The sequence below is a fragment of the Egretta garzetta genome, unplaced genomic scaffold (genome assembly GCF_000687185.1).
Source record: "Egretta garzetta isolate BGI_Z169 unplaced genomic scaffold, ASM68718v1 scaffold300, whole genome shotgun sequence".
In the NCBI taxonomy this organism is placed as follows: Eukaryota; Metazoa; Chordata; class Aves; order Pelecaniformes; family Ardeidae; genus Egretta; species Egretta garzetta.
The window spans coordinates 108,486-124,197 of NW_009258271.1; the positions used below are offsets into that span (position 1 = coordinate 108,486).

A 15,712-nucleotide genomic window follows, 5' to 3' on the forward strand; every position below is an offset into this window, starting at 1 on the left:
CCACGGCACCCAAGGAGGTCCCTGGAGTCCCCCCCCCTCGGGTAGGGGCACCCACCCTCGGGTAGGGAGGTCCCCCGAGGCACCCACCCTTGGGTAGGGGCACCCACCCTTAGGTAGGGAGGTCCCCCGAGGCACCCACCCTCAGGTAGGGGCACCCACCCTCAGGTAAGGAGATCCCCCGAGGCACCCACCCTCAGGTAGGGGCACCAGTAGTTCCACCTGGTCTCAGAGACAGCCTTCTCCTAACACCTCGCTGCCAGGGATGGAGATGACTCTTTCATTAACGTTTGTAAAGTGCTTCGCAGATCTAAAGCTCTGCCTAAGTGCTAAGGGTTATTACTACCCATCTTCTGCCGACGATTAGAGGCAGAAATGAACTCCTCTTCCCCACTCTCTCCAGCGCGTGTCAGCAGCCTGCGCCGGGAGGCGAGCCAGCCTGCTAGCCTCAGCCTCCCTGCACTCCAGCTCCCCTTTCCCCCTCAAAACCACCCAGTTTATTGTGCGTATTCCTGGACACGACCTTTTTAGTGTTTCTTGGCCGTGTCCAGCAATTCGGCCTTACCCCGTGGTCTGCAATAGCGGATGATCTGATGGCACTGACACGGCTGTTCTGCGAGAGCTCCTGAACCGTACGAGCTCTCAGCGAGGGGAACAACACTGCTCTTTTTTGAAGGACCTACAAAGAAAAAAAGTTAACTTCTTGTTGCTCAGAATGAAAGCATTTGTCTTGTACAAATTACTTGGAATTCAGAGGGGCTTGCTTTCCTCCGATTCGGGACTATAGAAAAGGTCACCTCTGGAACCTAAATCACAGGGAGAATACTTTGCTGTCTGTTTAAAAAAGCCCCTGCGCTTCTGAAGACCCCGTAATTTGTAAGGAGCGGGGGACGCAGTACCCCACGCTCAATAGTTGAGTGGGAGATCAGCGCTGGGACACAACGCCCGGCTGGCTTCTGTGCACCTGGAGTCGTTTACATCAATGCACGCTGGCTATAAAAGCGCTCCCAGTCTGGCTTGATGGCATTTGGCACCACTCGTGCTCCGTTTGCGTGGCACCCAGGCCAGCGCAGCCCTGACCCACGCCTGGGCCTTCCAGAAAGTACTCCATGAACACAGCCAGAGGCTAGGGACACCAGGAGCCGAGGGATTTGTCACGAGCTAAGCTCCCGGGAAGCTCAGCATCCTCCCACAACGGAAATGCCGCGGTTAAGGAGGGGAAAGGAGGGCAATAACATCTCTGCGATTGTAAGGAAGTTAAACCAGGAATTTCTTTTCCAGTGAGGGAGGACAGAGCTCCAAAGCGAGACCGATTGATAACTCCGCTGAGCTTTGATTATGAAGGTGTTTTGTCAGTTAAAGGCCTTCTACAGGTCACAGTATGTTTAACGTTTTAGATAGGTAGTTTCTCTCCCGCTTCCATCACTGGGAGGTCCCTGCCTAGACGGGTCTCTAGCAGGCTCCCCCGCGCACCGAGGCTCTGCACAGCAGCGCTCGGGTAGGTTTACTGGCGACTCGGTCAAGCTTTGCGATGCGGTGTTGCGCGATGGGGAGGCGGAGGAGGAAGGGTGGGCAAGGGATGCGGGCAGCTTCCCCCAGACTCCGATCCACTTTAAAAGCAGGGGACGTGCGATCGTACCTGCTCATCCTCTCTCCCCTCAGTCCCCAGAGGGAACGGCAGAGGAAGGAGAGAATGAACATGCTTTTTGCTTAGGGAAAGCTGCCCTGTTTGCTTAATAAATACCTTCCGAAAAGCTTAGCAGCTCTGTAAACATACAAGAGATTTCAATACTTAGTAAAAGTCCATCTTTTCCCTGAACTCCCAATGACAGAGGCTGGCACTTGCTCTGTGGTTACTGCATATGGGTGGTGTGAGGACCCAGCGAAGGCCAGGAGAGGCTCCCAGGCTCCGCAGGGGCCTGGCAAAGAACGCTGGGTGTTGAGAAGCCTGTTAAATTTTTCAGTTGATCCATCCGCACGGCTCTGAGATGAGAATCCTGTCAGTCCTGCAGGAACGCCGCCAGCTCAGAGTGGTCCAGGGAACTGAGAAGTGATGACGGTGACATCCAGGAGAACTCTTTCTGGCAATGGAGGGACATGGCAGAGGGCTTTGGCTCTTCAGAACAGTGTCCTTCCCTCTCGGAGGCAGCCTGGTGGTCACTGAAGTACCCAGGAGAGAGAAAACACAGTGCCAGCCCCCTTCTTGCTGCGCCTGGCCAGGGGAGGGGAGACTGCATTTGGGGAGAATACAGCCCCAATGGCTTTAAAACAGGAGAGTGTCCTACAAAAGCAATCCCCATGGAAGTGTGACGAATTGGATCTTGGGCCAGATCCGACGTGGTAGTGCAATAGGGCCCAAAGTCTCAATCCGCTCATTTCCAAACCCACTAACACGGTACCAAGGGGGCGATCTGGCCTGGCCCCCTCGCTTCGCTCTATCCAATCCTCGAGCTTCAGAGAATCCACCCCTGTCACCCCCAGAGGATTCCCTGAAGCGAGGTATCTCACTCCCAAACTCAGCAGGTGCCCTGGGGCAAGGAATCTGCCTCTTCAATGAAATGAGACAGGCTGAGGTAGGGAACTTGCATCTGCCTTCAGTGACTCAGACCCTCTTATTGCAGCAGCCCTCGCGAGGCAACGCTTCTTCTCCCCGCCGCGAGCACGGGACTCGAGCACAATCCGTCCTCCAGACACGACACCAGTGCGCGAGCACTGTGTCACCCCAGAAGGAACGTTTCCAGCCGTCTCCTCCGATCCGAACTGCCCGATGACCACCTCCTCCAAGTATTATCCCAGCACTCAGCCTACGGGATCAGCTCTCAGAGCCGCACCCCTTTTCCCTGCACTAGAGGGCCGAAATCATGAGGTCGTCCTGCTTGGCAGGGCTGGTTACATGCCCAGAGGGGGTGGAAGTCCGGATTTTATCAGTGGCCAGGCACTCCTGGCTGCTCACGCCTGTGGGAGTGATGTCCATGAGTTCTCCAGATGAACTAAGGGGGAAAGAGGGTGAGACAGAGATGCCCGACGAAGGATCTGTTGAGCCTGCAAACAACCTCGGGGGCTTTGGGACTAGGTTGGGTTCATACTGTGCCCTCAACAGGATCTCCTGATCACTGACAGACTTGGGCATCTCTGCAAAGTCACTGGAGCTGTCTGACACCATCATGCAGTAGATGTCCTGGAAGGAGCTGCTTTTGCTATCCAAATTAAAGAGGCTGTCTATGAACTCAGCAAACTCCAGCACTTGGGGACTGGGAACGTCAGTGAGCCGGCCGTTCTGGAGGGACAGCTCCTCCCGAGGGGCTAAGGAGATTCGGTCCCCCTCGCTGCTGGCCCCCTCCTCGCTGCAGCGTCGCTGGGGGGTAGTGCCACCGCTGTTGAGCACATTGTCGGGGGGCTGAGTCTCCTGGGAGTGCTTGGAGAGGCTGTCAGCAGCCAGCAGCTCTGTCCGCGAGCTGAGGGAGGGGTTCTCCTCAGGGATAACGGGGTCTATATAAAAGCAGTGAGTCTCATCCTTCTCCATGACAGCATGGAGGCTGGGGGAGCCCCGGATGCTCCGAAAACCAGAGGAGCGCCTTGAATCAAAGCTGTAGATGGATTCATTGTCCGAGAGGCTCTCCATGGTGGCAAGAGGGGCACGACGGTCCTGCAGCTCCACAGACAGGCGTTCCTTTGTATCCAGGAGAAGCAGCTCCACAGGGTCTTTCTGCACAGGAGAAAGTGGCTTTGTCTCATAAAACCCCTCCAAGCTGATTTCAGAATGGGACTTGCTCCTGCAATGAGAAACAGACAGTGTGAGGCCATACACAACTGCAAGAAAACTCTTACCTCCAGGTGTGGTCGCCCCCTCTACCCTGCCCTGGGGAGACCCCACCTGGAGCACTGGGTCCAGTTCTGGGCTCCCCGGTTCAAGAAAGATGAGGAACTCCTGGAGAGAGTCCAGGGGAGGGCAACAAGGATGATGGGGGGACTGGAGCATCTCCCCTAGGAGGAAAGGCTGAGGGAGCTGGGCTTGTTCAGCCTGGAGAAGAGAAGGCTGAGAGGGGAACTGTGAGGGTGGCCGAGCCCTGGCCCAGGCTGCCCAGGGGGGCTGTGGAGTCTCCTTCTCTGGAGATCTTCAACCCCCGCCTGGCCGCTGTCCTGTGCCCCCTGCTCTGGGTGAGCCTGCTTGAGCAGGGGGGTGGGACGGGGTGAGCTCCGCAGGGCCCTGCCAACCCCTGCCAGTGTGGGGTTCTGGGATTCTTATCTCTGATAAGAGCTGAAAATGTTAGATACAGTTTCTTTCCTCTGCATACTCAGGTTCTTGCCCTTTTCTCATCTCTCCTGGCTAAATGTCTTCCCTCTCAAGCACCATTTTCACTTAGGACCACAGTTCTGCTCCCAGAGAAACTGCAGTGCTTCTAACTGAAGCGCCCCAAGCCACGCTGCAGTCTCCACACACGCAAACCCCTCTCTCGCCCAACACCTCTGTATTAGAGAGGACTGAGGCGAGAGAGGTTGCAGGACTAGCCTACAGTTCACCCACACCTTTCTCTTTCTTCTTACACTCTGATCCACTCCAGTTTGATGCCTTCCTCTCCTCTTCCATGCTGGCAATCCCTACCTTACTACCAGAAATGCCAGGAGGCTGATAGAGCATTGCCCACGACCAATTCAGCTTCCGTTTCAGGTAGCAGAGTTTAAAATAAGTAAAAGCACCATTTGCTCAGCTTAAGACAAGTAAAGATCTTTAGAAAGTCTCCAGCCACGCTAAGACTTTAAAAGATCAGGCAGCCTCCTCCAGAAAGACACCGTGTCAAAGCCACAGGGAAGGAGCTCTCCACACCAGGCAGACACAAAGCCTGGGATTAGCTGCAGCCCTAAAGACAAGAACTGAAGAAAATATCTGGGAAAAGAGCCTGAGCTTGGGAGAGGACTGCTACACCTGCCAAAAGGATGCGACGTATAGGGAAGGGCTTATACATTGGGCCAATATTTGATCCCTTTGTAACTTCAGTGGAGTAACGGTGATGTGAGAACAGGTTTCGAGAACCCCAAAAGAGGGAGCCTGACACAGTAACTCGAGGTTAGAGCCAGCTTAAAGACAACCGACACACAACTGTTTCTGCTCTAGCACCTCCCTGAAGCCTCTCTGCCCCCTCCCTCATTCTTTTCCCTTTTGTATCTCAGAATTCCCCCTCTGCTTTCACTCACCTCAAAGGGAAGCAGCTCCTGGGGTCGGCCCTGGCTATGGCTTGACCTAGTTCATCTTCTCAGCCTTACTGTAGCTTTCACAACCGTGGGCCGATCCCTGTTCCTCCTGTTCCATCACAGCTGCAGTGGTTTCTAAGCTCTCCTTCACTGTCTCTGACCATTCACTCTCTCTGTGACAAGAACCTTACCATTGTCATATTTGCTGTCTTATCTTCTACGTTGAAATCTCGCATTATCTCAAGGACACCCAGCTGTCCATCACTCAGCGCAGACCATCTCACCCTGCCTCCTCCCCCGACCCCACCCATGGTTGGGTCTCTCTACCTGAAATCTCCGCACAAGTGCTTCCCTCGCAAGGAAATCCTCTTCCCCCACCCGCAATGCTGTCTTCTGCTTCCACTCACAACTCCAATTTGCTATCTCTGGCTACAAACCGTCTTCCTTCTCTCGTCCTCCTTGTTGTATCTGCCAATTTGCCCTACATAACGCAATTCTGTGATGAAGAAGTCACGCGTTCCAACTTTGAAATAAGTCTTTGCCCACATTTTCATTAAGTCCTTTCTTTGCTTCTTGCAAGTCCGTGGTCCTGCAATGCCTCAAACGTTATCAGAGAATCTGCAAGGACTCCCTCTGCCATTTGCTCCTGGAGGAAAGCTGTTTGCCTACAGCACAAAGAAGGAGCTCTTCTCCAAGCCGCTCTTTTGTACACCTTCTCAGCGTTCCCCTGCCTTTTGGCCTTTGCCAGACTGCTGGTGTCAGTGCTCAGCGATGGTCCAGCTTTCAGCAGACAGCCCCTTCAGCCTCTTCCCCTCACCTTCTGTCCGCTAGACTGAGCTTCCTGCTCTTGTCCTTCAGGAACAGGACACCAACTGCTCTCCCCTCGCCTGTATCCATGTTCCCACATTGTCCTGCTTATAACATTGCACAAGTCACATCATAAAGCAGCTTTAAAGGCGTATCTTGTGGTGAGCTTATGGCTTTCCCTGCTGCTCAGCTTTTGAGAATGGCCATACAGGCTATCTTGGGGCACATAAATCACACAGGAAAACAGAAATTTGGTTGCAAGACTGCAAGCTTTGCCTTTATGGTTTCAGGGGAAACCCCACTTGCCTGGATAAGGAGAAAAGGAAGTTTCTTCCGTACCCTCAACTTCTAGGTTCTCCTGACCTTGCTGCACTCACAGATGCTTGAGCAACACAAAGGAATTTTCCCCCGCAACATGACACAAGACATACTGAAGCTAAGCAGAAGTCCCACAAGCAGAAGTCCCCCTCTTAGATCTATCCTTTCTGCGAACGTTGACCACAATGCCCCAGGAGAAAGAGGGCCCACACCTAAAGCCCGCAAGCCTTCAAAGAAATCAAAGATATATCCTTACTTAGTACTGCTGTTCCTTCTGTCCGCTGTTACGGCTCCAGTTCCGATCTGCACTGAGGGTCCACTAGGTAAGGGCTGACTCTGGAAGATCAACTCTGGGGTGAGATCCACTTCTGTAGGACTCACCATCACTTTGGCTGCAGAAAGTAAAGCTGTTTTCCCCTTGTTGTAATTCTCCAAGACCTACGCAAGGCAAGCAGAGGAACAGTAGTGCTTTACTGGAGATAGCAGCTTTGCTGTTCTCAGCTCCGGAGTTTCAAACGGCTGGATTTGCCCGTTTCTTACCAAGGCCTTCTGCAAGCACAGGGCTAGGCATCGGGACAAAGGATTATATCAGTGATTTCTGACCTACTCTACCCCATCAGAACGCCCTGCTGGGAATCCAGTGCTGGGAAGGCAGGAGCAGCCTTCAGCCCAGCAGGGCAGGGGAGACTTGGCTAAATCCCCACGGTGGAGCTGCGTGGCTAGAACTGTAGCTTAGTGGCGGAGACCCCTTCCACAACCGTTACACGTAAGATCAGTCGCCCCTCAGACTACCAGAGGGGCTGCAGCCGTGGAGGATTTCACCTGAACTGCAGTCTGTAGCGGGCAGCTTCCGAGAGAAGGAACCAAACACCCAAGCTCACATTATTATGGCATTAAATTTGGAAAGACCACCTCGTCGGGGACTGTAGGTATTGGGATGGAGATCTACCTCCATTTCCAGACCTCATTACATTCAGCACTAATAGCCTGTGCATCACTGGCCCAGAGCACAATCTTTTTTACTCCTCCCCTCCAAATGAAATGGTCTTGTGTACTTAAACAGCCAGCTTTCCTGAGCAAAGACTACCTGTTTGGCCTACATAAAGGCCTGTGACAAGGTACTCGTTTTATTAGGGCACCGAATGGCTATAGCTCTTGCAATAACCAGTGCTCTAGGAGAGCCTGCTTTAGCAGGGGGGTTGGACTAGATGATCTCCTGAGGTCCCTTCCAACCCTTACGATTCTGTGATTCTGTGAATAAGAATTACTAAAACTGGACTTCCCAGCTCTCTCACAGAGCTTTGGCTTGGCACCAAGAAGCCTAATCAGCTCACACGCCTTGTCCATTTTGTGTTTACTGCTCGCCTCATCAGCATCACCATGCTGAGCCTTTCTTGCCCAAACCTGGGCCTCTCGGGCATTCAAGCCAGAGCCCGCATTATTGCGCCGAATGATCCCTCCCCACTCCTAATCCTAATTCTCTGCCTTACCTTGTTGAGCCCTTCCATGACCACATAGGGGAGGTGTTCGTGCAACATCGCTGGCGAGATGATCACTTCGTTGAACGCCTTATTGTCACCCCAGATAGCAAAGTAAGTGGGATCCTCTTGCTCGCAGCAACTGGAAGAGGAGTGGGGATCCAAAGAGAGGGGAAAAGAGGGAGCAGGAGATGGAAGAGCAGGCCAATGTTTTGGCGTGCAAAAGAAACGGCAGGTTGCAGAGACAGAAAGAGCAACAGGCGAAAAAACAGAGGGAAGATATTAAAGTACACATGCAACTGCCATGGCTCCACAGCTCTGCGCTAGCCAACAGCGATGTGACTTTCTATTCTGACAGCACAGACACAATCACTGTCACCGAAAGACAGCGAAAAAGAAAAATCCCCTCCTTCATAGATGGGTTCCTGTCTTGGGGAGTCTTTTCCAAAAAGAAAATTTTCACCACCGCCCGGGGGCTGGCTTCGCAGCTCTGCGCAACACTCACCAGCACTGCTCCGCAGGATGATTGTGCACCACGTGGATGATGCGGCCAGGCGGGTAAAGCGGTGTGCTTGCCGACAGGGCAATAGTCAGGTCGCTGGGATGGGTCCAGAGGCGGTTACTCGTTACTGAGTTTTCTTCCGTCTCTTCAGGGAGCTCTGACTTGGGTATGCACTTCGTAGCGCCCACGATGATTCGCCACTGTTCAACACAAGAGAACAGAGGGAGAATATTGAGAAGAGAAAGACATCAGAGAAAAGCAGAGTCAGCTCACAAGAACATTAGTGGTAGATTTAAACTGAATACCTAATACCAGAAAAGAGAAAAACAGGTCTTGTGCCCTGATTGCTTAAATAGCAGACCTAGAGATAGACATAACCCTGCCCAGAAAAGCTGTTTCTTCCTTTCCCAATTTTAACCTCAGAAGTGGCCACATCTCATCCTTCTCTGGAGGTTTCTGTAGAGCTAAGGATCTAGAGCAAGCGCCAACTTGTCCACCAACTGGTAACTTCACGTCTTCCAGCATAAAGAAGGTAGATGGAATCTGAATTTTTAATGTACGACAATGAGCAAAAGACTATACAACATGAACAGACAAAATTGCTGGTTAGGCTTTTCTTTATGCACTGAAAGGAATCCTAAGAAACCCACAAATTCACAAAAACCCCCATAAGCCAAAACACCAAAACCATAGAATGCTAACAAGAAAAATAAACGTAAACTCAGTTTTTTCCCCTCTACAGATCATTCCTATAATATTTTCCCCCTAAAAATCTTAGTGTCTTATGTTTTTTCCATCTCAGTGTACTGGTAAAGAAGCCTGGGGAAGAACAACTTTCCACGTTTCCTATCTCCAAAACATTAACAGACCGCTTATCCTCGAACAGCACCACCCCGACAACATGCAGCAGTGCCTATAAGCAGACGACTGTTGTATTTCCTAGCCTGTTACCATTTGTTACTGGCCAAGAAAACCTACAGCTGGAACGCGGACTTCAAAACAGGCTCAGATGAGAAAATTTCCTGCTCGGTTATTTTAGATCTGTGATAGTAAACTTCCAGCACGTGAGCCAGAGTCATCACACAGCCTGCAAAGAGAGCAGCCCCCTGCCCTGAACTCTCCAGCTGCCTTCCAGCTCCTGCCATCACTCCTCTGGTTAGCTAGAGCGCCTCTGGATACCTAAATAGTAGTCACGGTGGACCGGAGGAGACTGGAGGGCAGGAGAAGTCTGCAGTATTGCTATGTGACAAGAAAAGTCTACCATCACTGCTCAGAGAGTCACCCTCAGGTGTCTCTTAATCTTTACTCTTACCTTTGGTTTGTTACTTCTTTGAAGAACATCCAGAAGCTGCCGGCGAAATCCCTCCAGCTGAGAGAGACCGATTCTGGAAAAGAGGAAGATGTGTTTACAACAGCCGGGCAGGGGACAGGAGGCAGGCAACGGGGGAGTAGGGGGGCACAGCACAGCAGAACAAGAATCTATTCCACAAAAGGTACTGTAGGAATGCAACAAAGCCATTCCGAGGTGGGGTGTGGCATCACCCAGGACCAGTAACCAGGGTTAAGAGGCCACAGGAAACCATCGTGACGGTAAATAAATATGAAATGTGATGGCAGAATCCGATCAGTGAACACAGATACGAGAGAGGAACAGATAAGGAGGGAGACGATGCAATTGCAGAAACAAGCGAGCAAGAAAGGATGACACAGAACAGATAAATTAGAAAGGTGGCACAGAGCTGTGACAACACTAACCAGATTACAGGGCGGACAAGATTTTGCCATACAGGTTACCAAAAGGCATATTCGATACCATTTAGTACTTTCCCTCCACTGAATTCTATGTGCCTTACATTGTACAGACAGAAACGTCACCGTTTATCTGAGGTCACGGGGCAGAAGCAAAAAGTAAACCCCAGGCTGTCTGGCTCCTTGTCCAATGCCCTGTTCAGCAGAACACATCCTAGGAGATGATGAGGTAAGAAATGCCAAGACACAAGAAATGAGGGAGCTGGTTCAGAGATGTGAGATGATATGGAATAGGTGTTCGGGGACAAACAGCACAAAATGAGATGATGGCACATCTAGTTCAGGGCGGCGTGTAAAGAGATCTGAGAGAACAGAGGCAGATAGCATCGACATGTCAGAAACCACAGGGAGTACGATTACAGAGACAGGGTGTTCACCTTTTTCTTTCATACAGGCAGCGGAGAGATGGCGAGGGAGATGCCTATAAAAAGGTGTGTGAAGCACTAATATAGGTGTCCAGGTAAAAGACACGGCAATAGAGGGGATCAGGAAGCCAGGTAAGAAGCATACAAGGACAGGTAAATGAGGAAACTGGGGACAGATATGATCCAAGTGTTTCTGATAGGAAACAGGCGACCAGTATGGAACAGCAGATACTCATCAAGAAATTCAGACACTTCTCAACTTGCCTGGGCACTAGATCTTTGCCAAGCACGACTGCAGTCACAAACTCTTTTGAATACTCCATGGCATCCTCGCTGGAAGAGAAACAGGACCAAGAAGCAGCAAACAGTGTTTCACTAGCAGAAAACTGCACTTCATTCCCAGTTTGCCACTGGTGGCAGAGACATTCCCAAACAGCGTACCAGGGTCATAAAACCCACAGCCCAAGGTGCTCAAGGCTTTTGGGACTTGCACCCTGATAAAGAAAAGCTTGATATTCACATCCCATGCCCCAAGCAACGTTACTCTGCGTACGGCTCTGAATATACGCGGAAAAGGGAGTTCTCTAACTCAGTGCCTCATAGTCGTTTCCCAATAGCTTCCAGAACGGCCAGGACAGGAGAAAGGAAGATGACACTCCATGCTCCCGAGACTACTTTACAAAGACACTGCAGACCTAAGATGGCCACTTTCTGCAGCAACCTGAGTACCAAGACAAGAGGGAATTAAGGCTTCCACTCTGTGAGCTGGCTTTGCAATCAGCCCCCTTCCTAGAGACCTTCTTCTGAACCAGTTACCGCAGGCAGAGGCTGCATCAGTGACCTAGAGATGATCCGGGGCACGACACACAGTGCAACCAAAGGCGTGGCAGCCAGAGGCACCTCCTTGAACTCCCAAACAGTTGAGGTAACGCAGCACAGCTTGGCCCGAGCTATCAAGGGATGTCAGGAGTGGAAGCTCTGAGCAGAAAGCTATACAACTTTCATGAAGCATTCTACAGAGCAACTCCTCTATAGCTGCAGAAGACCGGGGATTATCGTCATAACAAGGCATGGCAGTACCCAGATTCATTAGCAGGATGGTTTAAAACCGTTGGCTGCTCCTGGAACATGAGGCAGTAACTACCAGAGGAAGCTTCTGATAATCCATAGCTGCCTTCAGGTGCCCCCACCCCGATGTCTGTTGCAACTAGAAAGACCTTATCTCGTTTCACAGCAACCAAGGAGGATGTTTTTGTTTGGCTGCCACATAAATAACATGACCAGCAGGTCTGTTCCAATTCACAGTGGGAGGAATTCACCATGCCTCTCTTCGGAGACCTGGGGCAGGCACCCTCTATTCCCCTTACAGCCGAGGGAGAGAAACCGGCACCCAAGAAGCACAGTCCCTCTGACCTGTTCTAGGCACCCACTTTAGAATGCCAAAAATCACGCTCCAGAAAGTGCCCATTTCTTTGTCAGCTGCAAAAGGAGTCCAAACCACTAGATCAACCGATGCAGCCGTCCACGTTCGGTCAAGTATCTCCCCTACTGCACCTCTATTCACAGCAGATGGGGAGGGGACACACTGGCACTGGGCAGAGCGTAAGGAAATTGCACCCTCTCCACTCAACTTGCATTTTCCACCGGTCAGGGTGAAATTTGAGCTACAGCTACAGACAACTAAGTCGTAAACCAAAACATTTGGGAGAGCGGCCATCATAACCTGAACTGCAAACTATAACACAGAGCAAAGGCTGCCAACAACCCTCAGCTCCTAGAGACCGCCTCTCCATTTTATTGCATGCTTCTCAGGGGCAGAGGTTTGTCTTTTACTGCTTCTCAGAGCGTCACAAACAGGATCTGATCCAGCTACAACTACAGCCCACACCCTCCCCTTTTCTCTCACCAGCCCTCCTTGCCCCAACACCTACCTCAGCAGCCCACCTGGGGGAGAATAGGCAAAGCACTTCAGTGATGGGTACTGCGGACGCAAGAGGAAGGACAGGATGGCAGCCGTGCCGGCCCCTAGGGAATGACCAACCACGATCAGGCCATAGTGTTTTGTTCCTCTCCCCTGAAAACAAAAAAAAAAAACAAAACAAGAAATTGAGGTCAGACTGAAAGGTAAGTCCACAACCCCCAAAATCTGTCCCTTTCCCCAGCTGTGGGTCTTTCCTCTACACGAGCACTCCAGACTCCAGCCAACCAGCTCCTTCACCAATGGGAACCGGTGAGGGTACGTTAGATTTTGAAACGGAAGCAGGGTTCTGATTGACACTGTTCAGTCTAAGTCACAGTGGCAGCCCCAGCACGCTCCTGCCCTGCTATGTTGCTTGTTGGGAAGGCGTGCGAGCATGCTTTCTCTTCTGGTATCCTCTCCTACATCTCCATCAGTCAGTGTTTGACCTACTGGGGCTTCCCTAAAAGAAAACAGGTAGGAAGAAAAAGGAAATGTAGACAAGTTGAGTTATTTAGGATTTTTTATGAGCCTTCTGCTCCTCCTCATGTCTGACAGCCTTCATCCGAGTCCAGGCTCACACATCCGAAGCCTCCTTGGTTCTCAAAACCACTTGCTTTCATTAATTCACCGCTGTGCAGGCTGAAAAACAAAACTCCTGACCAGCAGTTTGAACAGTAGTCTTCCAAGTCCAGATGCTCTCAACAGCTGGCCACTGCTGAAGGAATTCAGAGACAGAACTATTCCCTAATATTTTGTACTGGCGTTATTCGGAGGCTAGAGTGCTAGGCGTGGCTTAGAGCTTGCAAGTTCACTAAGGCAACATTTGTAAAGTTTCAGTCTTGTGTTTCTGCAGAGCTCTGCTAATGCCCCATAGGCTTTACATAGGGAGAGAGAACCCAGCATCCGACTCTCCATGGCCCCAGGTCACCACTGTGGTGGCGACACTTGGGACTTCTGCGTAAGACGAGAAAACACACATAGAACCTAAGAGCAGGCCACGAGAATGAAAGCTCTTCGTGTCATTTGCCTTCCCAAGACCAGCTCTAAGCCACCATCGTGCCTGTTACAGCCAGTGAGGTGAATGCTGGGGGAGATTTAAGACTTCACACACCTCACTTGTACTTTTTCCCTGAGTATCTGTTGCTGGCAACTGTCAGAAACAACGTACTGGGCTAGATGAACCTTTGGTAGGAGCTGGGCCGGAGTTTATGTTGTGGCCATAGCACTTGTTCAGATATTCCTCAGAGTTCAGCTTCAGACAGTACTTGATTTTCTACACACCAGCCAGTTGCTCCATCTCATATTAATCAAGTTTTCTCCATCCTTGTGGGCCAGGCCCAGCCAGTTAGAAGCTGGACCCACCATGCATAAAGCCAGCTTCAAACAGAACAGAATATGATTATTTATGATCCTATACAGGAGGCAAGGGAAGTATAGAGCTTCAAACGTCACCGTATCCTCAGTCAGGTAGCAACCACGCTCTATCGGACATCAGGAAAAAATTCCACCTGAGTTAACAGCTCACTGAAGACCAATTTTCATTTTCTGGGCAGAGAGGAATAAAGCACCATAGAAAAAAGTCAGATGCCTATGTACCTCTCCCTACATCTACCAAACATCACAAGGTGGACACTTCAGTGTTGACTGGTACAATGCTCAAGTTTCAGGGAACCGTTGAGGCTTTTGGGTCTCTTTTCTTCCTCCCTTGAGCTCTTGCCAACTTCCCCATGGGCACTGCTCAGGCCAAGGCGCTCTTTGGGCATGAGAAAAGGACGACTGTCTGAGAGCGGGGAATCGGGCAGCTCCCCAGTTCCCTCCCCAACGGGGACATAGTCTATGATGCATGGTCTGACATCTCAACTAAAGTAAGCAGCTTCATAACATCTCTCTTGGGTTATCCAATAGCTCTCTCTCACAAGAAATGTGCGCACACAGTCAGCATGGCATCCCATTGCTGCCTCCAAAGAGAATCTCCATAGAGATGGGATTTTAGTTCCTGTTGATTTGTTTTTAATGTTCCCTGCCCTGCATTGCCACCAAATGGGACTTCCTGCCTTAGCTTTGCCTGAGAAAAAACAACCAAAAAATAAGAATCAGGAGCTCTGCAGTACTGGCGGTTTCGCAATAAAAAAGCCTTGGGGGAATGAGTAACTGGTTGTCTGGCTGGAGATCCAGAGGGATGGGAATTGAAGGAAGATCTGAGAAATTAGTACAACAGATTCAGGGACACGGAGGTTTCCCTAAAACCATCTTCTGTATAGCCTGCAAGGATAAAAGAAAACTAATACTCACTAAGTCTCGTCCAAAAGCTTGAGAAAGCACCATTTCTTGCTCCAATTTCTTCTTGATGTACTCAGCAGACAGCACCATTCCCTGAGGGAAACACAAAGACAGAAGAGGATGGAAACGGTCGCGTTATCGGCCCTGATCTCAACACCTATAGCAGCCACCATACCGCCCCGACCGCTGTGTCAGCTCTGGAGCGCGTCAGGGTGGAGGAAGCGTGCTGCCTCCGCTCCGCGTTCGGAACAGACTTCATTAGGCACACGTCTTGGCTCACTGGTTACCAGAGCCACAAGCTGTTTAGAAGTAACGACGGTTCTTAAATTAAGATAATACTCAAGGGCCCTATTCCTGGGCTCACGGTGCAAAGTCTGGGAAAAAACCAAACCCAAGAAACACCACGAAACAACCAACTTCTTAAACACAACCGTGTGCACCTGGTAGTTCAGCAGACACTGGGGCCTGCAGTAGAATGGAGGAACAAACTTTGATTTTCTGCACGTCAGTGCCTTAACTGCAAAACTTCCATTTAAATCTGTGAATAAAAGCATGAACGACCCTAACGAGTTCATAGGGAAAACATCACAAACGCCAAGACACTACTGGAGGGAAAAAGTGGCAGCACTATCCGTACAGGAAGAGTTATTGATGCCTGGAGAAGGCAGCAACTACTAATGGGATTCAGCTGTCAAAGGGCATTAAGGCCAAATTATTAAAGGTTTTTATTCATGAGAAGCTAAGAACTGCCGGAAGATGGGAAACAAGCTGACAGTCTGGTTCTAAACATTTATCCTCGCTGCTGATGGCTGCATCTGAGGAGTCTTTCTCCCTCTGTGTAATAGTTACAAATGCAGTTGATCTGTTAGCAAAGGGCCGGGCTTTAGCAGTGGGATGGCAGGGTTAGGGTCATGGAATCCCAGAATCCCAGACTGGCAGGGGTTGGCAGGGGCCTCCGGCGCTCAGCCCGGGCCAACCCCCTGCCCAAGCGGGCTCACCCCGAGCA

The 15,712-nt window shown here is 50.8% G+C and overlaps 1 protein-coding gene across 11 annotated transcripts in view; it reads right to left on the bottom strand.

The window, feature by feature from the left end:
* Window positions 1–211: 211 nt before the first annotated feature.
* DAGLA (diacylglycerol lipase alpha) overlaps window positions 212–15,712 on the bottom strand; it is a 72,707-nt gene continuing 57,206 nt past the window's right edge. For 6 of the 11 annotated variants that reach the window (XM_035889690.1, XM_035889716.1, XM_035889703.1 and 3 more), the window contains 8 exons: window positions 14,719–14,799; window positions 12,398–12,540; window positions 10,731–10,799; window positions 9,605–9,677; window positions 8,296–8,492; window positions 7,803–7,932; window positions 6,569–6,750; window positions 214–3,770 (listed from right to left, as the gene is read on the bottom strand). In XM_035889690.1, coding sequence (XP_035745583.1) covers window positions 2,843–3,770; window positions 6,569–6,750; window positions 7,803–7,932; window positions 8,296–8,492; window positions 9,605–9,677; window positions 10,731–10,799; window positions 12,398–12,540; window positions 14,719–14,799 — 1,803 coding nt within the window. In that variant the 3' untranslated portion in view covers window positions 214–2,842. Of the gene's footprint in view, window positions 3,771–6,568; window positions 6,751–7,802; window positions 7,933–8,295; window positions 8,493–9,604; window positions 9,678–10,730; window positions 10,800–12,397; window positions 12,541–14,718; window positions 14,800–15,712 lie in introns of all 11 variants that reach the window. The other 5 variants (XM_035889737.1, XM_035889733.1, XM_035889709.1 and 2 more) reach the window with 2 other exon arrangements.